Source organism: Gobio gobio, assembly GCF_949357685.1.
Source record: "Gobio gobio genome assembly, chromosome: 1".
NCBI classification, from domain to species: domain Eukaryota; kingdom Metazoa; phylum Chordata; class Actinopteri; order Cypriniformes; family Gobionidae; genus Gobio; species Gobio gobio.
This window is the reverse complement of record NC_137097.1, coordinates 61289418-61313854: the sequence shown is the minus strand read 5'-3', so window position 1 is coordinate 61313854 and position 24437 is coordinate 61289418. Positions and strand designations below refer to the sequence as shown.

General features: G+C 36.3%; 2 protein-coding genes across 2 annotated transcripts; both read left to right on the top strand.

Moving 5' to 3' along the window:
* Positions 1-1710: 1710 nt before the first annotated feature.
* LOC307122755 (uncharacterized protein) lies at positions 1711-10924 on the top strand (the record flags this gene model as incomplete). The annotated part of the gene is made up of 25 exons (XM_079810939.1): positions 1711-1748; positions 1934-1991; positions 2113-2141; positions 2356-2377; positions 2478-2512; positions 2623-2748; positions 2843-3045; positions 3136-3230; positions 3309-3424; positions 4525-4698; positions 4840-4914; positions 5582-5790; positions 6556-6628; positions 6881-7015; positions 7099-7301; positions 8260-8363; positions 8489-8607; positions 8724-8900; positions 9853-9884; positions 10099-10196; positions 10303-10325; positions 10426-10447; positions 10524-10551; positions 10640-10722; positions 10812-10924. The coding sequence occupies exons 2-25, from the start codon at positions 1955-1957 to the stop codon at positions 10922-10924; spliced, it is 2331 nt and encodes a 776-aa protein (XP_079667065.1). The 5' UTR covers positions 1711-1748; positions 1934-1954.
* mslna (mesothelin a) lies at positions 10179-24354 on the top strand. The gene is made up of 34 exons (XM_079839876.1): positions 10179-10238; positions 10524-10551; positions 10640-10733; positions 10812-10952; positions 11416-11630; positions 11723-11859; positions 12073-12191; positions 12272-12427; positions 12523-12731; positions 12845-12930; positions 13378-13508; positions 13591-13716; positions 13844-14034; positions 14119-14210; positions 14368-14498; positions 14627-14751; positions 14836-14953; positions 15041-15253; positions 15413-15583; positions 15664-15816; positions 15905-15954; positions 16145-16277; positions 16376-16458; positions 16553-16682; positions 17764-17954; positions 18100-18190; positions 18443-18563; positions 20415-20602; positions 20688-20843; positions 20938-21071; positions 21567-21712; positions 21878-21972; positions 22063-22291; positions 22729-24354. Exons 4-34 carry the CDS (start codon positions 10950-10952, stop codon positions 22806-22808), a joined length of 4203 nt encoding a protein of 1400 aa, XP_079696002.1. The 5' UTR covers positions 10179-10238; positions 10524-10551; positions 10640-10733; positions 10812-10949; the 3' UTR covers positions 22809-24354.
* The last annotated feature ends 83 nt before the right edge of the window (positions 24355-24437 follow it).

The following is a 24437-nucleotide window of genomic DNA, read 5'->3' as shown; positions in this document are numbered from 1 at the left end:
ACTTAAATCTAGACTAGTTTTCTGGAAATCAGATTTAGTAATTCAGGACTAGGGAAAGTCTGAGACTATTTTAAACCATGTCTGAGAAATTCAATTAAGCTTAAATCTCCAATTTAGTCTATGATTAGTCTTAATCAGTGTCTGGGAAAGCGCCCCATATGATTTAGCTCATTTTAACTAAGCAATTTGAACAAGCAGTAAAACTCTTTTTTTTTCAGTGAAGAACAACATGTTCCTGGATCAACTTCTTTGGTAATCCTGGAACAACATTCCAAACTACCAAAACAATGTTCTCTGTTATAATCTTGTGCAAGAGGATGTTGTAAAAACACCTGTTCCAGACATTTCATTTAACACATCAACGATTCTCCTCCACTGGGTTTTAAAGGCTTCTTTGTATAAGTTTAAGTGGGTTGCGACTGAAAAGACAATCTAAACAGGTTTAGTCTGTTTAATTGATGGTTATAATGATACCTGCCTCATTGAACACCATCCAGATATCATTGTAACTAAGTGTGAAGTAAAATCTAAAAATGAAGCTGCACTTAAACACATTCAATAGAGCACTTCATGTATGTTTGTTTATACACTACTACTGATGCGAAACAGGGTTCAGTTGTTTTATTAGCTACTGTATATATATGGGATTGACCTGTTTAGAATATTCATGCTGAAGTAGAGCGTGTTAATGTTTTAAATAGATTATTAAACAGAAGCATTAACATTCACAATTCTGTTGGCAATGTTTTATTGGTAACACTTTACAAGAAGTTAACATGAACTAACAATGAAAAATACTTTATTTATTAATCTCAGTTTCATGCTAATTTGAACATTTACTCACAATACATTATTAAAATCAAAAGTCTTATTATTTAATGATCTTGGTCTAGCCTAAAAATAACACTTTTATTAATAAGCATTAACAAAAATGTATTAATTCTATAAGAAATGTGTTGCTCAATGTTAGTTAATATTACACTGTTAAACTGAGTAAAATATGGACAAACCCAACCGTTGGTGCAAATTATGTCCATATTTGACCCAAATATGTCGAAATAATGCACTGCATGCATCATGTAAATGAGATCTGCAGACCCAACTTTGAACTTGAACTTAACATAATTCAATATGATCGCAATTCATAAGATGAAGCGATCACACTTTATATTATATGTCATTAGCTACTATATACTTACAGCAACAACAAAAAAATTATTAGGCGCAATGTATACTTATTGTGTTCGTGTTGTCATGCTATTGAGGTGGAATGTGGGTAAAGGTTAGGGACATGTTTGGCGGTCTGGTTAGGTTCAAGGGTTGGTTAAGAGGTAAGAGAAGTGTCAAGAATGTAATCATAGACCTAATTACAGATGTAATTAAGTAAGTAGTGTAAAAAACATGCAAGTGCATTTTATTCATTTAAATGTTACATGTAGTTAAAGAGACTTAATATAAAGGGGGTCCAATTAATCTTCAAAGAAAGATAAAACATTGCTCTTCTAAAAAAAACATATATAATTGATGAATCACAGTTAAAATCGAAAGGATGCTTGCAGTTTTTGTTTTAAATGTGATAGCAAAGGAATGTAATACATTCTTGTTTTGCCCATTTCGAGAAGAAGTCGTTAGTCTTGTTTTGGATTTGCTGACGTGGGTGAACATATAGTCCCACACCCTTTTGATACCTTAGTTAATAGTGGACCTGCTGGGCTGTTGACTGACACACACACAGAAACTCCTGCAAGGTAAGTGCTTCTGGCCTCCTCGCATGACTGGGTTTGATGCTTGAAAAGACAAAATAGGCTATGTATATATATTTAGAGTAAAGAAGAAGATAATTATTCATAATTTTACACTTAATTTATCATTATTGCAATTTTTCCCAAGTTCAGTTTGAAATAATGCCCTTGTTGCATTGTTTGTGTTTAAGATCAGGGGTGCCGGTGTGACAATGACACACTTTCAGCTTTCGGTGCTATTTTGTTTAGGTAAGAGAAGCTGTTTTTTTTATATATACTAATGTAAATAATTACATAATGTGAGAAATTATTTATTTCAAATAGATATTTTAAGAAACACTGTTCATGAGGTACACATTCTCTTTTATAGGATTATTCATCACACTGATAAATGGACAGGTATTTAGCACTTTCTGCACATTATTTTGTGGATGCTGCTTAAATGTATTCAATCTATTCAAATTTGAATCATTTATCAATTTTGCTTGATTTAAATGTCTTGTTTTAAAAGTGTGCTTGCACACCTTATCACGAGGCAATAGAAAGAAAACTTGCTTGATTGTGATGATGAATCATTTGAACAGTTTTGATTCTTTATTTTCTGTTTCTTCAGTGTGTGGTGGAGTTTCAAAATGGTGCGTTTTGAATCATTTTTGCCACAAAACTGAATAATCCAGTCAGCTACTTTTTTCCCCCATACATTTCCCCTTCATATTTATTTATTTATTTTTACAGGCACAGTTTCCAATAATGGTTCCACATGCTCTTCAGTGAGTTTGTTTTTTATCATTTGATATGATGTGGGCAGTATTATTTTTCACTTTTATGTGAAGAATGTCGATGATAATATTCCTCGCTTGTTTCCCCATTCCTCGTTCAGTTCTCAAGTTCAACGCTCAACAACATCCTCACCTGTTCAGGGATACAACTTTCAGACGTATCGCAGGGGACTCTCAGTAACCTTAAAGCATTTACTGACTCTACCTTTGACTTGTACACATTGCTGGTAAGATATAACAACGTATTTCTAACATATTAGAACTGCTTGTTTTTAAAACGAAGTCCCGTAGTATTCAGTGCCTTTTTAATCATCCAAACAGAGATCTAGACTTGACGTTAGTCTTGTCGTGAGCTCCATCAATAACGCCAGGTCAAATGTCACAAAAGTGGATGCACTGAGTGATGTGGATTTCGCAAGGCTCTGGTTCCAAGTGAAGCTCAGTCCATTCCTGTCATCACTGTCCAGAGAGAAGCTTTCCTGCCTGAGTCAAAGCAGCCTCTCATGCCTGAGCTTCCAAGCACTGTGTGTATATATCCGTAGGCTACACAAAACATGCTAATAGGTACTAGCTATTTGTTGTGGGAGAACAATAACTTAATTCTCATTTTACAGGGTAAAAGACCTAAGCGTGATAATCGGTCCTGAAAGACAAGGGATGGTGTATCAGAACTTCATAAAACCTTTTCTGGCAAGAAATCCAACGGACGGTATGTAATTGCGCAATAATATTCAGTCAGACGAGGTTCTGGCTATGAGTTCGCTGACTTTGGGTTTTTGTTTTAAAGCTGGCTGTGTTAAAAGTGCAAACAACATCACAGAATGGTTTCTGCAGAACTTCCAAACTTTCTCTGCTAGAGCAAGTCTAAGAGATTTCAAAGCTCTGCAACAGAACTTCAATGGGGTAAGTGAATAGAAAATTTGTTCTAAATTCAAAACAATAGTGCAGTCCACTCCACACCACAACTAAAACGATAACGGCATGGGTGGGACGATATCGTTGGACTTGGAATCACTTCACTAATCCTTCCTTCAAGCTCATTTTTAATGTTTTTTTTTTTATTGAGTGTTCATCGGTATAGAAACTTGTTTCTGCCACAGAATACAAAATAAGAATTATGAGTTATAAAATCAGAATTGCATTATACAAATTCAGAATTGTGTGATATAAACTTGCAATTGCGAGAAAAAATTCTGACTCACAACTGCACTTTTAAGCTTCCATAGATCGGAGTGGTCCAATACCCTAGGACTTTTGTTGTACTTGAACCATGAATACACACAAAAAAATTGACTGGATTCGAGGAGTTTTGTGAAAAAAAATTTGTGATTAAAAAAAGTAACAAATCCTTCCATCACGGGTCAATTTGACCCACATATGAATGAATGGAACGTGAGGAATGCTTCAGTAGCTACACTTCGAAAAACCTAAAAATGCTCAAAAAAAGAAAAAAGAAAACTTTACCAAAAAAAAATTTTTTTATACTGTCTACATGTGTCTCTAATGCATTGGTTATCAAACCTGTCCTGGGGACCCCCCACCACTGCACATTTTGCATGTCTCCCTCATCTAACACACCTGATTCAACTCATCAGCTCATTAGTAGAGACTGCAACAGTTGAATTGGGTGTTTATTAAAAGCCCACCTAGTGAAAAAATATAGAAAAATGATAACAACGAAATGAAATAAGATTTCTGGAACAAATTTTTTTTTATTGCTTTGGGTCATTTTGACCCGCTAGGGAAGGATTTGTTACAAAGTGCGAGGGAGGGATGAGGGTTATAAAAAATTTTTTTTTCAGCTGATGAACGATAAAAATAATGACAGCCAATCAGAATCCATACTGCTTTAACTAGCTCAAGCTTGTAGAGCGGTATATGACATAGCTGTCGTCCATTGGTGTGGATGCTAATATAGATGTCGTTATAGTTATCTTTATAGTTATTGTTCTTGGTGTGAACTGTTGAGGTGATTCATTTGAATCTTTGTGTTTCTTTTGCAGCTGGCTGTCCTTGATCAACTCAGTCCAGAGCAGAAAGCTGAGCTGATCTTTCAGCTGGAAGCAACTACTAGTCTAACTATTGATGCCATCGATAAGATCTTCCAGAGTTTCCTGCTGCCGCTCACGGATATGACACTTAACATAACCAGTGTCACTTCAGTTGGATTGGACAAGGTTGTTAGATACGAGTTTTGTATGTGATGATGATGATGATGATGATGATGATGTAGCTGGACTGGTTCTTATGAATAAATCTAGTGATGAAGCATGAATGAAGACAAAGATGATGCTAATTCTTTTCACATCTGTGTGCAGAATCTCACAGACTTCCTGGCATATCTGAGACCACTGGGAAGATTCATCAGATCATGTGTAGCTATTGCTCAGACAGTAAGTGTGTGTTAATTTTCTATCCTAATGGGGACTTCAACTTGAATGCACACTGACTCATGGGGACTCGTGTCATGGTGGGGGCCTAAATTGAGGTCCCCATGAGGAAATAAGCTTATAAATCATACAAAATGAGTTGTGTTTTTTTTTTTTGGAAAATGTAAAAATGCAGAAAGTTTTGTGTGATAGTTCGGTTTAGGGGTGGATTAGTGTAAGAAGATAGACTATACAGTTTGTACAGGATAAAAATAATTTTGTGTATGGTGAGACCCCATAAAGATAGTGAACCAGCCGTATGTGTGTGTAATAATGTCTATTAAGGGATGTCAGTCCTTACATTTTTGAAAAAATGTATAGCTTAAAATGCTGAATGATTAATACAATTATTTGTGTATATATATAATGATTCCCAAATGAATATTTCAAAGACATTACATTATTGTGGCTAATGAAAATAAGGAATGAGGGTAAAAAATGTGGCTTTAGAGTCAATATAATGTTCATGTTATTTCCGTATCATTGTACATAGCCTAATACTATTAACTGTCTCTCTTTGTATTTCTTGAGCCACAAGCATCACATTTTTAAGATGCCTTATTTGCTTAACTTAATTACCCTAATATGCATAAACCTGTTTGACATATTTTCTGGCTCTGTTCTCTTTCAGGCCAATATAAGCAGTGTCAGAAACGAAACAATACAGCTTCTGGTGAACTGGACCCGGAAGTTTGACACCAACCAAACCTCAATAAATACTTTAAACATCAGCAACTTAAGTGAATGGTTCCATATTGTGGTTATACCTGTGATGAAGAAGTATCTACAAATTAACCAGACTTTACCTGACAATGTCACAGCAATATCCACCATTGTTTTGTGAGTAGCACTTCTGTCTGCATTATAAAATTAGAACCCTAAGAAGAAACAAGAGGTAAACATTAACAGTGATTGCAGATAATTTTTCACCTCTTTGAAAGGCTATACAAGAATGCCAACAAAGCGCAAAAATCTTTTTAATCTGTGTTTTTGTCTTGTTCTCCAAATAGCAAATCTTATTAAAAACGTGAAAAAGGCTCTGCTCCTCTGTATATGTAATTCCCTAGAGGTTTACCTTTTTGAATGATACTTTTTTCTCGCTTGTTTAGATAACAAACTTTAAGCCTCATAAGTATAGATCATTATTATAGGTTTATCATAGTATATTTAAAGACTTGGACTTGTTTTTGCACTCTCTCAAAAGTTACATAGTGTAGCTTTGAGTTTATATTTCTGTACTCACTGGAAAATGTTTTTTCTTCTTCTTTGTTTAAGCATAAACCTCATTAAATAGTGTTACATTTATGCTCAAAAAACACTACAAACATTTGCTTTCCTTTTTGGGGTCGCCACAGCAAATTATCCGCATATTTATTTGCGTAATAAAAAGACTAAATTTAATAAATATAACAAATCTAAACTTACTGCCCTCTAAGGATTCTAAAGATAAGAAATACCTCTAAGGATTATAAAATATTTGTAAAACAAGACAAACATTTACTGAAAAACAAAACTAAATTACTAATTAAGAAAATGATTGCAGTGTATTCCTCAAGGCATATCTGATTTGTTTTAACAAATGCTGTGCTCTTTATACATTTTCAGTGCTCCAGAACCTCAAATTGCAGATCCTGTCGACATTTGTAAAGTCACCAGCAATAATAATACTTCCTGTCTTGTGAGTGTTTCACAAACTACAAGTTTTCATTCTAATGCATAGTTAACCTCACCCTAATCAGGTCCAACAAGCCATTTTGCTTGTCACACATCTAAAGAATGTGAAAAATAAAACTACTGCACAATGTGGTTTTGTTCGCTTGTACAAAAACTGGAACACCTAGTAAAAGATACAAATATCTCAAACTGATTTACAGCCCAGATATCAGCTGACTGCAGTTTTGGTATAAAGCTACTTTCTGGTCATTTGCAGATATCACAGAATGGAGAGAGTCTGGCGAAAGTGGTGAAGTGTATTGCTCAATCAAATCTGAGCTTCACTGAGGAAAACCTGCGACTTCTGATCACTGAACTCTCTAGACCACTGCAGACACATATGGAGCAATCCGTAAGGATACAAAAAGAAAAATGTGCGTGTGTGTTATATTCAAACGACTGCCTTTTTTGACAAGAGATTTATTTTTGTTTCAGGTAACGAACTCATCTCAGAGCAACCTCACAGCCTTGTTTGCAGAACTGCCAGAGGACAGCTTCACACCTGGAAATCTTGATGATGTGGAGTTCATGAGATTCTGGTTCCAAACCAAGATGAAGCCTCTGGTGCCCAAAATTCCAAGAGAATTCCTGTCTTGCCTCCGAACACGTAACTTCAGCTGTCGGGCCTACAACGCACTGTACGTTCCTCACATTCCCCTCAGCTGATATCTAAAAAACTGGTTATCACAAACCCATTGATTTGCACCTGATAAATTAACACTCAGATTCTGCTTGAGATTGAACTAACTACCTGGTTGCATGTGGCTCCAGAAACAAAAATAATGAATTAAAAAAATACAAATAAAAAAGGTAATAGCAATAGTGACAATAGACATTATGGTCCCACTTTATATTAGGTGGCCCTAACTATTATGTACTTACATCAAAAATACTTATAATTTACTTATTGTGTTCATATTGTATTGCAAAACACTTTTGCTGATATTGAGGTGGGAGACGGGTGATGTTAGGGACAGGTGTGGTGTTATGGGTAAGTTTAAGGGTAGGGTTAGGTGTAAGGGAAGTGTCAACAGTGCAATTATAAATGTAACTACAGAAATTAATTACATGTTGGTAATTTTTTTAAATCTAAGTACAATGTAAAAACATGCATGTACACAATAAGTGCATTGTATCAAATTATTAATTTAAATGTTAGTACATATAGTTAAGGCCACCTAATATAAAGTGGGTCCGAAATGATTATCAAATTAACCTATTATAAACAAGGTATTGTGTGTTTTCTGTCTTATAAAATATCTTGTTTCTTGTGTGAGAAACTGATGCAAACGATTCAGTTTGTGTATGAACTTTCCGAATGAATCAAAATGAATCAATGACTGAATAGATCTAAACTGTGATTCATTTGCAAATCTGGCACTGCTAGTTCACATTCTAAACAGCTGAAAACACACATGACATGATTTTTAAAATTAAGTTTAAATTATTCTCAGGTCAGTAAACTGTAATCTCCATTGACAGACAAAGATTTATGAATTAATATTTTACTGGGTATTTCACAGGGATCTAGTGATGCCCCTGAGTAATGTGCTTGTCAAAAATACTTTCGTACATCTCTCTGTTTTATTTTTGCAGTTTTGTGGCGATCAATAATAATTCTGGACTGTTGGACAGTGCAACAAAGCAGTGGATCCTCAGCGATTTCATTATTCCTTTCCTGTCACAACATCAAAACACAGGTAGATGTTATTTAATACTCTATTTAACAGACACATCAAGAGGAATGTTTATTTTTTTTATTTTATTTGACACATAATACTTTACAGGACCCCATATAATAAAGTATTTCATGTTGTCGTTTCAGGTGTCGATTGCACATTGCAATTTAAAAACAGTTCGGACTTCATCGTGCAAAACTTTGGCGGTTTCTTTCAGTTTGCACAGCTTCAAGAGATTTCAAAATTGAGCCGCAGTTTTTCAGCTGTGAGTCAAACGTTTATACTGTTAGTGATGATTCGAGTAAAGAAGACTGACTGGACGCATTTATAAAAGCTTTGTAAATGTGCGTCAGTGAAGTTTTTGTCTCATGTCATTTGCAGGTGGAAGTGCTTTCTGTTCTCACACCGGCGCAACTGAATGAACTGGTGTTCAGTCCTCCCGCTTCACCAGCAGACCGACCGAACATCCTCACAAGAGTCTTTGACTTCCTCCTTCAAGAATCCAACAGAGACAAACTAAACAACTTCCTCGCCTCTCTTCAGACACAGGCCAGAAAGGTGTCTAATGCCACATTTTAAATGTAGCCTGTGTAGAAATACTTGATTTAATTAATGTTTTTAATAATATTATTTAAAGTGCCCCTATTATGCTATTTTAAAGTTTCCTAATTTAGTTTTGGAGGTCTCCAACAACAGGTTTACGTGCATCAAAGGTCAAAAAACAGTTTAATTTTCTCATAATATACATTGCACATCACCACAATGTTCAGTGATTCTCAAAGAATTGATGGATGAATCAGTCTCTCTAAATCCCTCAGATGGCCCAGTCTGTTGTGATTGGTCTACCGCGTACAGCGAGTATTCCGGAAACAAACGGCCATTACCATAACTCAACTCCAGCTCTAGTAACGATGATGTTGATGAGTCTAAATCGATAGTGAAACATTGGAAGAACTTATTTTTCACCCCGAACCTTGAGCAGGATGTTTCCACAGCTGATTTACAGTAGTACTTCAGTAAGACAGTAATAACGTGAATTAGCCGGTTAGCCAGACACCTACACAATATGAAACACAATAAACACATTGTAGAGCACAGCGTCTTCTCCACATGATGCTATCAGTATCCGCTGCAGTGTTTGAGGTGGTTCAAGTTTTCCCTCGCAATAAGTGGACGGGCAATATGTTAATGTTTCGACTTGACGTCGCAACGAAACGGCTTGCGATTCATTTGAAAAACGATTAATTTAATTGACTCTGAGTCGACTCTTACTTTTGAGAGACAATACCTTTATATACGGTGCACTTTCAGATTTAAAACTTTGCAGGATGTTTTCATTCACTTAGAACTATGTTACACACTACATGAAAGGCCATTTTCAAAAATCCATGCTATTTATTCATAATCATAATAATCTATTATTGATGTTGTTGTTTGTTTACAACAAAGTTTATTGTCCATTTTGTTTGTGTCCAACAATGTCATGATCTTTCTTTTGTCTCTTTTGCAGGCAAACTTCAGTTGTGAAAACTACAAAATCTTGTAAGTGGCTTTTAAAATCCACTCTTTTAAAATTCAGCTCTTCAAACAATGTCCATTAAAATTAATTTAAACTTAAAAACACTAAAATAGCCATAAAAACCTCGTAATATAATAAAAAACAAAGTGACTAGTGCATGTAAGACGTGACAAAATGGTGATCTGGATAAATATCTGAATATGATCACATTTGTTTTGTCTCTTCTATGTGAATCAGCTTTGACAAGATGGATCAGATATTATTAGTAGCCCCTCCTAACCAATCTGAAGCCCTGCTGACGATCAGAGACTCAGTGATGATGATTCCTCCCGATGGTGAGGCAGAATCGAGCAATAACACTTGCTCCTCCTAAATATGTTGATCACATCCAAATGATTGAATGGAAATTAAAACTGTGAATTGTGTTTTATTTCCCTCCAGAGTGCATTGAGAGAGCGAGTCAAGTAAGTAATGATGGGCAAGATCCATTTCATGTTCCATAGATTGTGTCTGTTTATTTTTCAAAAACCATTTGTAATAAAACATTTGTTCTCGCTCTTGCAGTGCGCAACAACTCCTGTAAATGGTAAGTGACTGACTATGTATGACATGATTTGAGATGTCAGTTCTGTTTCTAAAAGTGTTTTCTTGTCCTTTTTCAGAGTCTTCCCTCTGTGCAAGTGTCAACAGGTGAGCTGTTCTGTCTGCACTCAAATGAGATAAACCACTGAGGACACAATGGTGTGTGACAAATGTTTCATGTTCTTCTGGTTTGCAGCTCTGCTTTGGATCAGTTCCTGAAAGAAGCGGCTCCAAATGCAACAGTGAATCTTTGCAACTTCACTGTGTTGCAGTTTGCCTGTCGACAAACGGTAATATTACACTGAAGAACAACACTTTGCTCTTTAGTCAGTGTTTGTGTCATTGATTTAGTTTATTTGTGTCATCAGTTGCCGCAGTTAAACTCTCAACAAGTGGCCGACGTGTTGGCCTGCAAACAGCCCAGCAATGTGGGAAAAGAGACCTGGAAGCTTTTCTTCACCAAAACCAGCTCAAACCTTGATGATGCACTGCTAAAGTTTTCCAACATGGTATGAAGCCTATTTTTTTATATCACACTACTGTTCAAATTAATATGGATTTTATAACGTTTTGGAAAGAAGTCTCTTATACTCATCATCCAGTGTTCAGTGTCACATGATCCTTCTGAAATTATTCTAATATACTGATTTGATGTGTTGATGCATTTCTTATTATTATTAATATTGAAAACAGTTGTGCTGCTTAATATATTTGTGGAAACTGTGATTAATTAGCATTAATTTGAAATAGAAATCTTTTGTAACATTATACATGTATTTACTGTCACTTTTGATCAATTTCATGAGTCCTTGCGGAATAAAAGTATATTTTTTTAAAGAAAATCTTACTGACCCCAGACTTTTGAAATGTATTGTACATATACATTTATTTTAACCAGAAGTCTTGCTATCCCCATTATATTTATTATATTCTATTATTTAATGTGTTATATAAAATGTGTTTATGTTCCAGGCTCCCAGCCCTAGCAACGTGTCTTTGTCTGATGTTCTGGATGTGCTTGTTGACGTCCGGGTCGATCGCTTTAGTCCCCAGAGACTGAGAGATCCTGTCTTCATTCGCTCATGGTTTCAGGGGCGACTAAAACCCTTCTTACCATCAGTATCTCAAAGAGTCCTGTCCTGTCTCAGCACCAAAAAAAACCTCACCTGTGAAAGTTACAGCACAATGTAAGTTGGTCTTAGTTACATTGTATGAAGTTACACTGTAATTTTGCAGCCACTAAAATAGCAAATGAAATACGATGTTTGTTATCTTTCAGCACTGAGGCTTTTGTGAATGCAACTCTACGAGATGGACAAGACGTTTGCCGTCCACTGCAGCCCAGTGCCACTCAGAAACAGGATCTGATCTACACAGACTTCATGAATGCTTTCCTCTCTCGCAAAGACACTGATGGTTGGTTTGGAATATTTTAACCCTCTTTTCTGTCTTTATAAAGTATGCAGATGTTCACAATACGAAATCCTTTGCACAAATATTATGTCATGCCTCGTTTAAAAGATCATAACATAAAAAACATAATCTGTGAGCGAGACAACATACAAATTTTGGGTTCAAAATAAATTAATACAATGAATCACAATGAAAATGTTCTTGTGGCTCCTCCAGATCCCAGCTGCCTTAGAAATACAACCAACAGTACGCAGTGGGTCAACAGAAACTTTGGGCCGTTCGTTCAGTCAGCTAACCTAACGGACCTCGTGAAACTGAACAGAAACTTCACAGCAGTGAGTGTTAAATGACGCAATTTATGCAAATGTCCTCATGGTAAAACCAAACAAACGTGTCAACTTGTTTGTCAATTTAGGTGGAAGTTCTACCTCTTTTGAGTCTAAAACAACTAGTTGAGTTTTCAGTCTCTCCTGGTGCGCTAACGGATCCTCAACGTGTCATCAACATCATGCAGCTTGTTAAGGATTGCCAGCTCCCTGCTTTCTTTGACCTCTTTTCCCCGAACGCTCAGGTGCGAACAGAATGTTCATGCTAATAAAACTTTTAAAACATAATAAAATCATGAATAACTATGTTCATTCTGCAATATTGTTTTCTCCTGTCCAGGTCAAACTCCTCTCACCAGATGTAAAAGCAGCACTGATAAAACAGATATTTGACAGAGCCAGTCTGTCTAATCTAAGTATCACGAATCAGGAAGTTCAAGTCTGGTTCCGGGATAGACTAAATCCTCTGTTAGGCAACTTTTCAGAAAGCCTTGTGTCTCCGTTTTTTACCATCCTCAGCACAAGGGACTGCAATATCACTCAATCCGCGTAAGAACACAGGACTTTAAAGACATTTTTAAATCAGTACATTGCATTTATGTGAGTGTACATTGAAATATGTTGAGAGAAGACATTATACACTGTTTGATTTCAATTTACAGACTGAGCCTGTTAGGCGCTGTTCGATCTTCAGTACCCACAAATGCCACAAATGCAATCTACAATAGCATTCTTCAGTCCTTCCGAGGTATTTCTTCATGTCTTTGACATAAGTAACCATCACATAAAAGTCATTGAAATAAATTCCATCGTCCCTGTGTGATGACAGAACTCTATACTGTATTATAAAAGGATTTTAAGTAGCTTATATATAATATTTAGAATTTTTTTAATATATTTTATCAGTATCTTGTTTTATTCACTTAACATCAGATGAGATACAACATATAGGTCCGGTTTCAAAGACAGGGCTTAGACTAAGCCAGGATTAGGGCTTTTAAGTAGATTTTATGAATGTGTCTTAGAAAAAACATGGCTGGTGTGCATCTTGAGACAAAACAATGGCATTGACATATTTTAAGATATGTCAGTGCACATTGCTTTCAGTTAAAACAGCTCAACCATGCCTTTTAATCTGGGACTAGACTTAAGCCTTGTCTATAAAACCAGGGGTTGCTTTTATTTTTTCTTGCAGGGCCACAGCCTCTGAGGTGCTACAGAAACAACAGCTTTATCACGTTCCTAAACGAAAGCCTGTTCGGCTTTGGGCCGCTTCCAAATCTGACCACCTTCCTCTCTCTGATGCCACAACCTCTGAAATCTGAGGTACGCTTCAAATCAAGTCTACAGTTGTGATGCTCAATGTAGATGATGTAACTGTAACTGGTGTTTTATTCGTGTATTTCAGCTTATAAACTCTATATCTCCTTCTGAGCTGGGAACCTACCTCAGACAGCTGGAAGTGGTGAACAATGATTCCCAAATCTGTGTCGTCTTTAACAACTTCGTCAGAACTCCTGAGTTCTTGGACACTGTGAGTTTTGCTTTATTAGCACATAATACAATGTGCAAAAGACATTTATGTAAGGAAAACTTGCATATAATAATAGTCCAGTTCACCGTTTTAATTGCTTCGTTTTATTTTTCTTCTTATTTTGCAGGAAGAGGTTCCAGATAATCTTAAAAGCTCCATCCTTCCCTGTGTCTGGCCTCTGGCACTGACAAGCGACAATCAGACGGTGGTTGATTTGTGGTTTGACCGTAGATTGAGGCTTTACTTGAAGTTCCTGAACAAAGATATACTAGGGTCAAAAGACACACTGAGTGCATCCTGCCTGTCATACAGGAAAATGTGAGTGCAAATGGCTAAGGTGAAATTTGTTTGCTCAGAAGTTTGAATGCAAAGTCTTTTAAAGTGCTTTCTTTGTCCTTCTAGGGTCAATGTTTTAGGCAACGATTCCAACTTAAATGGTTCTCAGATTTCCAGGGAAGACGTGTATACTACCATCAAGACATATCTGAAAGCAGGTATATATATATATCATAAAATATGTTAAAATTGTCTACCGTTATTTTAATAAAATGTTCATCTGTAATAATATTTCACAATATAACTTTTTTTTACTGTAATATATAAAATCAAAAATAACAAAATGTAAATTTACTTACATTTATTACATTTCAGACACTGCTCCAAAATGCTACAACGTCTCTGACGCAGCACTTAACTCAACTGCGTGGTTTGTAAACCACATTGGTATATTTATAACTTTTCTGAGTCTGGACGATCTCTACTCTTTCGGTCCTGAGAGCATGGTATGAACTATATCCTCTTGTTCGCATAGATAGACCATCAATACTTCTTTTTTGTTTTTTGAGACATTATACTGGTGAAAGCAAATGAATACATATTGCTAATTCCTGTCCCATTTTGTTGTTTGCAGATAAAGATCTTCACCGTGAACCCTGAAAACATAAAATTGTTCAATAAAAAGACAATTCCGAAGAACGTGCTCAGGCGCTACACTGAACTCGTCTTTCTCCAAAGCCCCAGCTTCGATTTGTTTGAGTAAGTTTGAACAGAAACCAGATCAAAATCTTGGAGCATTCTCTGAGTTCTGTCAAAGCATTAACCATGTTCTCTGTGCTCTAGCTTGCCTTCAGTTTTGCAGTGCGATGCCCCAGTATCAACCTTCACAAAACTAAACGAGAGTCAAACTAATACTATTCTTGAAAACTTTAAGTCATCTTGCTCTAACGTGGATCCTGCGGTAAGTATTCCATTCAAACCTAAAGTCAAGTCATTTCTTCATGTAACTGTGTTGTAACTGACTGATATTCCTTATACTCATCATCAGATATCTACAGCCCTTGCGGGAAACATCAAAACCATAAATGCTAATACTATCGGCAACTTGGGAAATGAAGTTGTTGGCTTAACACCGACACAAATAAACTCAGCACCTCCATCGGTTATTATCAGTGGGCTCTCAGCACTGAGCAATGCGTCTGGATGGAGCTTCGGACAAGCCACGGCTATCATAAAAGTGCTTATCAGTGGAGCATATAAGGTAAAATTTAAGTCTAATGGAATTGTTGAAATTACCATATGAAAATTCTTGTTATAGCAAGATATTTTTTAGTTATATTTTAGCATTGTTTTTCAAAATAACCTCTTCAGCAGAACCTCAAAATCCTAAAAAAGAAATGACTTTTTGTACTTTCTGCAGTTCAACAATTCCAGCAGTTTGCTGAATCTTGGATCCCTGATTGGAGGGATCCCTTCAACAATACTGATATTCATAACACCGGAACAAATTCTTTTAACATCTAAAAACACAGAATTTGTAAAAAACATGCTGAGTGCCCCAGAAATTGTTCAGAAGACCTTTGTGACCCAAGTATGTGACCACCATTCATGTGTATTTAGAGATATTTCAAGTGCAAACTATACAAATTTGGGTTTTTTTTTTATCTCTAGATAATCAAACTGGGTTCGTCACCGGCTGAACTAATGACAAACATTCCCAATGAAATGGCTTTTCTAATTCCAAGAAACCTTATGATTATTCCCACCACTCTAAATGCAACAGTTCTGAAACAGTTTAACAATAAAAAATGGAAACCTGAACAGGTACTAGAACTTACAAAAATAAAAACATGCATTATATAGTTTTCCTATGTAGATTATTTTTCTCCTAATGGCGTATTTTTAATTATAGGCAGTTCTGTTCTTTGATACTGTTGCGAATGCTTTTGACCAACCTGATGAGTAAGTATCTTTGCAAACTTTTTTTAAACTGGTTTATGCAAAAATTAGTGCTGTCAAATCGATGAATCGTGTTTAATCGCGTCTAACATAAAAATGTATCTAATTTAAATTAAACGATTTGACAGCACTAGCAAAAATACATTATAAATATGCATTGAAAGTAACAATGGTAAATGCATGATTTCTACAGCCTGTCAGTGGATGTTTTGCAAGGATTTACATGCTCCCGTGTACAGACAATGAACCAAAATAAAGTCCGAGGCCTGATCAAAGCCTGCCGACGGAGAGGTAACAGACCTAAGGTGGTACTGAGAGAGACTCAGGTGAGAGCCGACAAAAACGCTATTCAAAAATGTGTTCGGATGAGCTTGAAGTCAAAACGGGAACAATGAACATGCTTTGTTTCGAATTGTTTTTCTAGCTGACTTGCATGTACAACCTTGTTAGAAACGAGTCAACTGTGGATTTTGCCAGCTATCATCCAGACATGTTGCTGTACTACAAGTAAGTTCTAACTGTAATTTCATGCTCAGACACTTTTCTGTGAACTAAATGTATTGTTTGCAAAAGTTGTAAAATACTTTGTTGTCCTTCTCAGTTATGAAAATATCAACAAAAACTTCTGCAAGGCATATTTTGCTGAGGTCGGAGCTGCAGATCTCTCAATCTTTTCAAGCACGCTGAGAGGAAGAAGGAACATCTTGTGGAACAATGCTGTGGATTGCTTTGTAAGTATCATCCAATGATATCGATCATTTAAAGGGTCATGAAACCCCAAATTTTCGGAGATTTGAGTGTTGAGCGCCACAGAAGTCAATGTTACCATCCATTCGTTTTGACTGTTGGAGAAAACTAGTTTATTTTAAAAAAAATTGCGCTATATTCATCTACATCTTTCTATCAACGCCACAGAATGTGACGTTTTCTCATACTATAGTACGGCGATGACTCATCGGTGTCTCATAATTATTCATGAGTCTGCGTGTCCTTATTCTATGAGGAGATGCCTCGCTTAACACAGCAGCACGCATTGATTGACAGGCGCTTCAAAGAGTGAGATCGCATTCAGTAAGAGATGCATTAATGGATCAAAAACAAGTGTTTTTTTTTGCTTTGTAAGAGTTTCTGCGTCGCATAAGTTCTCTTCAGTAGAACCTGAATCTTCAAAACGAACGCAATTGATCGACACTGTGAGTGTAACCGCTCTTTACGGCCCATTAACTGATCAAACGGCTCAAAAAAAGTCTCCCTTCATCCCCCTCCGCTCTGCAGTTTAACCTCACCCACTTTTATAGCATTTTTCAAAACTGTGGTGAGAACTGACGGCTGTTGAAACAGGGGGTTTCGTGACCCTTTGAGGCTCAGACACACCAAACTGACATCAGACTAGCAGACCTGACTCTGGTGTCGCCTGCATCAAGGCCAAAATGTTGTGCTTGAACAAACTGCAAAGACTATAGCCAACTGCCAATTAGCATGTACTTTCTGCACTTGCTTGAGAGGAAATAACTCCATACCAGCAGATGGCAGTATTTGTCATTCCAAAACGTGAAACCATCACTTCCGTTTTTTCTTCTTGTGCACTGGTTCACTAAGCTGAACAGCCAATCAGAGTGATCGCTCTCACTGATGGGCTCAATCGCAGATTCAACATGAAAAGCCGCCAACGCTATTCTGATTTTTGCCAACGGTGTAGAACACACTGCAAAAATTAGCTCAACAACGGGCCGTCAATGGCCGAATGTTGGCTTGGTGCGTCACGACCTGTAGATATTATGTTATTAAAAATTTGCATATTATTCTATTTAGGGCATTAATGGAACAAGCATCAAGAAACAGGATTTGGCAGTGCTGGGCAACCTGGTATGTGTTGCGAACAGTGACTTCATTAATAACTCAGACTCAGAAATCCTTGAGAACTTGAAGAACTGCAATGACCTCTCAGATGTGCAAATATCAGCCATGGAGGCTGTTCTAATGAAGGGAAATTCAAAATATGGGTAAGTTATTTTGATATTAAAGGATTTGGAGTCAACTTCTCATTATGCAGAGAATCTTATTTTCAGTCCTGATTCTGTTCATTAGTAAAAAAGTGCACTGGTCAGAATCGTCTTGCAACGAAAGGTTTTCATTGTATTTTTTCAGACCACAAAGCAATTGGAATCAGAAGACGCTTGGTGACCTGGGAATTCTGCCTTTGTACTTCTCACAAAACTTTTGGGGATCATTCAGTGAGGTACATTACATGTGAACATCATGCACAGTTGAGCTACACTGTAAAACAAGATTTGTTGAAATTATAAATGAAGCTAGTACATTGTACAAGAAAATACAGTTTTAGTAAATTTTACTTTTAGTTAAATGTGTTGCCATTTCTTTGTAATTATTTGTGTTTCACAAAAGTAGTTTCAGAGTAAAACCTACACCAGTTTTCAGTAAACACAGACTAAACCTGTATTATTTTAAATGTCCCTTTTGTTTTAAACAGATTGATTCACACAAGTTCTTGAAAAGCTTCTTAAAATTTGTGCGTGTACGAAACACACCTAAACCACAACTGAAAAGGCTGTTCAAAGCAATCATTCTACCCGTAAGAGCCAAGAGAGCAGGTATGCCATCTATATATATTCATCTTTTTACATTTAAACAATGTCACACTCCCATCCACAATGTTGTCCTGAATACCGAATCAGCTGTGATTTAGCCTCAGGAAATGATATTCAGCACTGAGAGTGTGAAATTACTGGATAAACACAAGTTAACATCCACCTTGTTTTTCAAAGTAATCTATTTTCTGTGAATGTGCAAGATTTCAGATTTATTAGCTGCTATAGGTGAATAACTTTAAGAAACGGTAAAAGTATTTGTGCCACAAACCAGTGTAATTGATAACAGTGGTGTAATGTAACAAAGTAATAATACTTCGTTACAGCACTTGAGTATTTTTTGGGAGAATCTGTACTTGTCTTGAAATTTTATATTTCTGTCAACTTTTACTTTTACTCCACTACATTTCCTACATAAAATGTATACTTTTACTCTGATACATTTCCCTAAAGCATTTTCGTTACTTAATACAAAATATATTCAGAAGACTGCAAGCAAACGTGCAAACAAGTGGTCGCGCAACCGCGGCTGATTTTATTTTCCGTGCATCCGTTGCTATAGCGACTGATGCGTGAGGCTGCGCTCTGTACAGAGCGGGACACTCTTAAACTGATTTAAAACATAGAAAACAAAATGGTATGCTATACGCTACAGTACATGTTTTCCTATCACTATAAAGTAATTCATCTGTTGACTTGTATTAATGCCATCGAGGCTGAGAGGATGCTAACATTAGTACCTCAAGCGGTTAAAACAATGTGACAAAAACACGCAAGTCTGACCAAAATTTTGAATGTCACATTTGTTACCATCTAATTGCATTATTTTATATCCATCTGGACGTTTTTATACAGTCGTTATGCAGCGAAGTGGCATATTTGAAGCTAGTGATTAGAAATCAAACTGTATCCTCATGCAGCCGACAGAAACATATCAACAAATCAGAATGTTTTTTTATCATTACTGTTACATATTTTGATTAGAACCATCGAGTGTTCTAAAGTAGAAGCAAATAAAGTGTGAAATATACATATAATATACATATACTGTGTCTAATTTCAATGCTACGACTTTATGTGTGAAGGGATTTATATGAAATGATAACATTTTACAATAAGAGTCCATTTTTAACATTAACTAAGGTTGATTAAAACATTTTAAAGTCGTCTCACATTATTTACTGTACTATGAATTAACATGAATGATCAAGGTATAATTCATATATTAATCATTTTTATATTTAAAACTTACAATAACCAGTTTGCCATTTTTTTATTCAAAGAAAACAAAAGAAAGTTTAAACTGAACACAATCTTGCTGAACATTTTTTCGATCCTTTTGTATTTTGCATTTACTTGTACTTTTACTTTCAATACTTAAGTATGTTTAATATGAAAAAAATACTTTTTATACTTAAGTACAATAAATATCACATACTTTAAAACTATTACTCAAGTAATATTCTAAACACTGACTTTAACTAATTGAACAAAATATCTATACTTTTACTCAAATATGGGAGTACTTTATACATCACTGATTGATTATGTGATTTGTGATTGAAACCAGTTTATGATTGCAATAAGTTTAAATAAAATTATAAAAACACCAGTTGGATGGTCATAACGGACTGTTTTTGATCAGATTCAAGTTACAAATGGCGCACGCTCCTATGTAAAATAAGGGACTTTTTAAATTACAATTGTGACTTTTTCTCGCAGTTGCTAGTTTATATCTCACAATTTGGAGTTATAAAGTCAGAATTACACAATAAAATGTCAGTTTCCTTTTTTGTTTTGTATATTATCAACAACACAAAATTTCCTAAATCATATATTCACTTGTGTTTCAAGCGGCTGCCTGCAGCAAGGCCATTATCACTAGTGTTACCATCAACGATGACGCCTTCCCCTTTGGATATGATGAGTCGCAGTTCAGCAACTGTCTGAATGCTGATGTAGTGAGGGACAACCTCGCTAGCCTGTGTGAAAAAATCGAGGATAGCACCTTCCAGAGAACCATCCTGGACAAACTCAATGAGGTAATGTGACATGTATTAAGATCCGATCAAATCTTCCAGGAGATCAGGACAGTTTTAATGTAGATGCGTTGCTCCTGTCCATCAGATATCGCCAAATGGCCTTTCAGAGGATCAGGTCCCGTTTCTGAAGTCGGTGTCCAGGAACGCAACAGCAGATGAAATAAGCAAATGGAACATCACTAAAGCCGACACGCTGGCTGCACTGATGAATGCCAATGATGGCGAATGGTCCTCTGCACAGGTGCAGAATTTGACATGAATATTCTGGCCAATCGTACTCATTTTACAGATGCCAAGTATTTGGTTTTGTATTCATATATTTATTTATCTTCCAGAGCAAACAAATCATTACCAAATACCTAAGCGCTAACAACAGTCTGACCACCACTGAGCTGAATGCAGTGAAAGGACCCAATCTCTGCTCCCTGAATGCCAGCACATTGTCAACAATATCGCCTGAAAGCATACAGTAAATACTTTAACCAGATGTAGTACTCTGAAATGTTTACTATTGGTGTTCTATACAAACACACACACAGACACACACACGCTATTGTTCAAAATTTTGGATCAATTATTTGATCAAAATATAGTGAAAACAGCAATATTGTGAAATTATTACAATTTTAAATAACTGTGAGGTCAAAGCTGAATTTTCAGCATCATTACGCCAGTACATGTGTCACATGATCCTTCAGATTTGATGCTCAAGAAACGTTCCTTATTATTATCAATGTTAAAAAAAACTGATTAATATGCATTTTTCAGGATTGTTTGGCGAATTCAGATTTTTAAACCATAGAAATCTATTATAATAACATTAAAATGCCTTTAGTGTGACTTTTGATTAATGCATCCTTGCAGAACCCGAAACTTTTGAACGGTATCGTGTATGTATATTTCCTGACAATACATACAGTAGTTATTGCATTTCAATACTTCTCTGTATTATCCTCAAAAACAGGGGGGCAGATGCTTTGGATGTGTCAAAATGTTCATCTGACAACAAGAAAGCACTCTTCACCATCGCTAAAAAAGCATTTCCCATGCCATCTGTCAGAGCCCAGAGTGACATCCTGTCAACCTTCCAGCTCATCGAAGCCTATCTTGGTAAGGGAGCCCTTCGATTTTTAATTCAAGCCCACCGAATACACGTGCACATGACGTATAATTCAGAATGATGTCAGTCGTCATTTCACTAAAATACCAGCTCTGGTTTGCACACAGACTGACAAACAATTAGTTCACGTTAAGCTTTTATTGTTTTGTTTGTAGGAGGTGCAGATATAGGTTACATTAGGAATCTGTCATCATATAATGTCAGCATGAGCCTGTCCACTTTCATAAATCTGGATGCAAACGTGATCTCGGTAAGCAAAGAAAAGCATTTTATATTGTGTTATTCCTGTTTAATTTTAACGTTTAACTTGACATCACAACCTCCCCTTGTTACGTTACAGAGCCTCACTGTGCTGGAGGTTATGGGGCTTCTTGGTAATAATTTGCAGGATCTGAAAACATTTGAAAACGAAACAGCTGTGCAGACCTGGCTCTCACTGCAGCCTCAGTCTGAGCTGGATAAACTGGGTCTCGGTCTGACGGGAGCAAAAGTAGTCCCAACTGCTACCCCGGAAACGACTGCGATGGCTACGATTACTGCCACCATCAAACCTACTTCAGGCGCTCCAGGTGAGGTGTCCTGCACACTGTAAAGCTATGTGTTATAAACAGCAAGCTTAAATCCTGCCATCATTTACTCAAACCCATTACATCTTCGGAACACAAATATATTTTTAATTAAATCTGAGAGATTTCTGTCCCCCCAGACAGAAATGTTTACATGTGAATAAAAGCCTATATTCAATCTGTTTAAAATCATATAAAGCGACCATATCTTTTCAGAACACTCGTTATAAACCGCTCCATTCACATGCATTCGTTTTGTTGGTTGAATAGACTTTCAATGGAGGGACCGAAATCTCTCAGATTTCATTCAAATATCTTCATTTGTGTTCTCAACATGAATGATTTATGACAGGATTTTCTTTTTTGGGTGAACTAACCTTTTATGTTTTAAAATGCTGAAGTGTATTAGAAATCATAACTTTTTGTTGTTGTCTTTCAAGGATTTGGACGCGGTGGATGGTCAGTTTCACTCAGCATACTTGTACTCATTTTTACCATCATCAAAGTGGAGATTATATAGCAGTACTCACCCCAAATCGGCCACACAGTCATTTGATCAAATAATGGATCTATGAGACAATATAAATATATAGAATTGTTCAAATCTAGTCTACTTAATCTGTTTATAATCACACATTTTCTAAGTTTGACATTTGTCTTATTCAATAATTCATCCTATTCATAATCATCCTATATATATTGTAACTGCCATATATGGAAAGAGGACTGTTGTACTAATAGTCAAAGCAGGGATATACAGCATTTTGATTGAAATACTTGTACAACTGTCTTACACAATAAAGCTTCTATATTTAAGTGTTTCAAATATTTAGGATCGTTATATGAATGCCTTGAGATTTTCCTTATTTTAATATATACAAAAAAAAATTTGAAATGTTCTATGACTGGTACCTGTTTATTTATGATAATGATCAAACCTGATCATGTAAAATGTAGTCGTACAGAAATTAATAAACGGTACTCTATGATGAACAAATTTACAGTTATTCGGTTTTATTCTTTCTTCGCAAGATTCTACAGAAGATTGTTAAGAATCAATTCATCAGAATGCATAGGTTGCTATAGGTATCTTTATTCCTAACTTTAAAATCAAGATGAGCTTAAAATATTGAATATACTGTATATATAATGGTGAAGTGAATAACACTGATTATCTCTTCATCATGGCACCTGTTAGTGGGTGTGATGTATTAGGCAGCAAGTGAACATTTTGTCCTCAAAGTTGAAGTGTTAGAAGCAGGAAAAAGGTGTCAGAATACACAGTGCATCGCAGTTTGTTGTGTATGGGGCTGACCCCTGTCTACTGCTGAAAGCACTAACAGTGGGCACGTGAGCATCAGATCTGGACCACAGAGCAATGGAAGCTGGCCTGGTCTGATGAATCACGTTTTCTTTTACATCACGTGGATGGCCGGGTGCATGTGGGTCACTTACCTGGGGAACACATGGCACCAGGATGCACTATGGGAAGAAGGCAAGCCTGCAGAGGCAGTGTGATACTTTGGGCAATGTTCTGCTGGGAAACCTTGGGTCTTGTCATCCATTTTGATGTTACTCTGACACGTACCACCTACCTAAGCATTGTTGCAGACCATGTACACCCTTTCATGGAAACAGTATTCCCTGGTGGCCGTGTCCTCTTTCAGCAGGATAATGCGCCCTGCCACAAAGCAAAAAAGGTTCAGGAATGGTTTGAGGAGAACAACAACGAGTTTCAGGTGTTGACTTGGCATCTGTGAGATGTGCTGAACAAACGAGTCCGATCCATGGAGGCCCCACCTCGCAACGTACAGGACTTAAAGGATCTGCTGCTAACATCTTTGGTGCCAGATAACGCAGCACACCTTCAGGGGTCTAGTGGAGTCCATGCCTCGATGAATCAGGGCTTTTTTGATAGCAAAAGGGGGGCCAACACAATATTAGGAATAGGTCATAATGTTATGCCTGATCGGTGTATAGTACCAGTCAAAAGTTTGGAAATTGTACTATTCTTAATGTTTTTGGAAGAAGTCTCTTATGCTCAACAATCCTGCATTTATTTGATCAAAATACAGAATAAAAAATTAATAAAAAAAAACATTAAAACTGTCAAATATTTTTACAATTGAAAATAATGTTTTTCTATTTT